At 30.8% G+C, this 240-nt stretch overlaps 1 protein-coding gene across 2 annotated transcripts in view; it reads left to right on the top strand.

The window, feature by feature from the left end:
- Positions 1 to 240, top strand: part of LOC115225764 (nuclear cap-binding protein subunit 2) — a 23,302-nt gene extending 23,062 nt beyond the window's left edge. For both annotated transcript variants that reach the window (XR_003882956.2, XM_029796712.2), the window contains one exon: positions 114 to 240. Coding sequence is in view for 1 of the 2 variants with exons in the window: in XM_029796712.2 (XP_029652572.1) it covers positions 114 to 133 (20 nt within the window). In the remaining variant the exon portion in view is untranslated. The remainder of the gene's footprint in view (positions 1 to 113) is intronic.

Raw genomic sequence — 240 nt, forward strand, 5'->3', positions numbered from 1 at the left:
AACCAATATATGGTGCGTGTGTTTATTTGGCAAGGGAAACAAAATGACCGTCCCAAAATATTACTATAAATATATATTTTTTGTTTTCATTTCAATTTTTCTTTATTCTTTAGGTAAGATTTTACCACACTGACTTGCTGATCAAATGCTGTCCAACCGCGACCACCACATCATTTTAAAACGTTTAACCTGTATCATTGGAGATGAGACTCAAAATAAAGATCATTTATTTATTTATTC

This window comes from Octopus sinensis, linkage group LG28 (assembly GCF_006345805.1).
Source record: "Octopus sinensis linkage group LG28, ASM634580v1, whole genome shotgun sequence".
NCBI classification, from domain to species: Eukaryota; Metazoa; Mollusca; class Cephalopoda; order Octopoda; family Octopodidae; genus Octopus; species Octopus sinensis.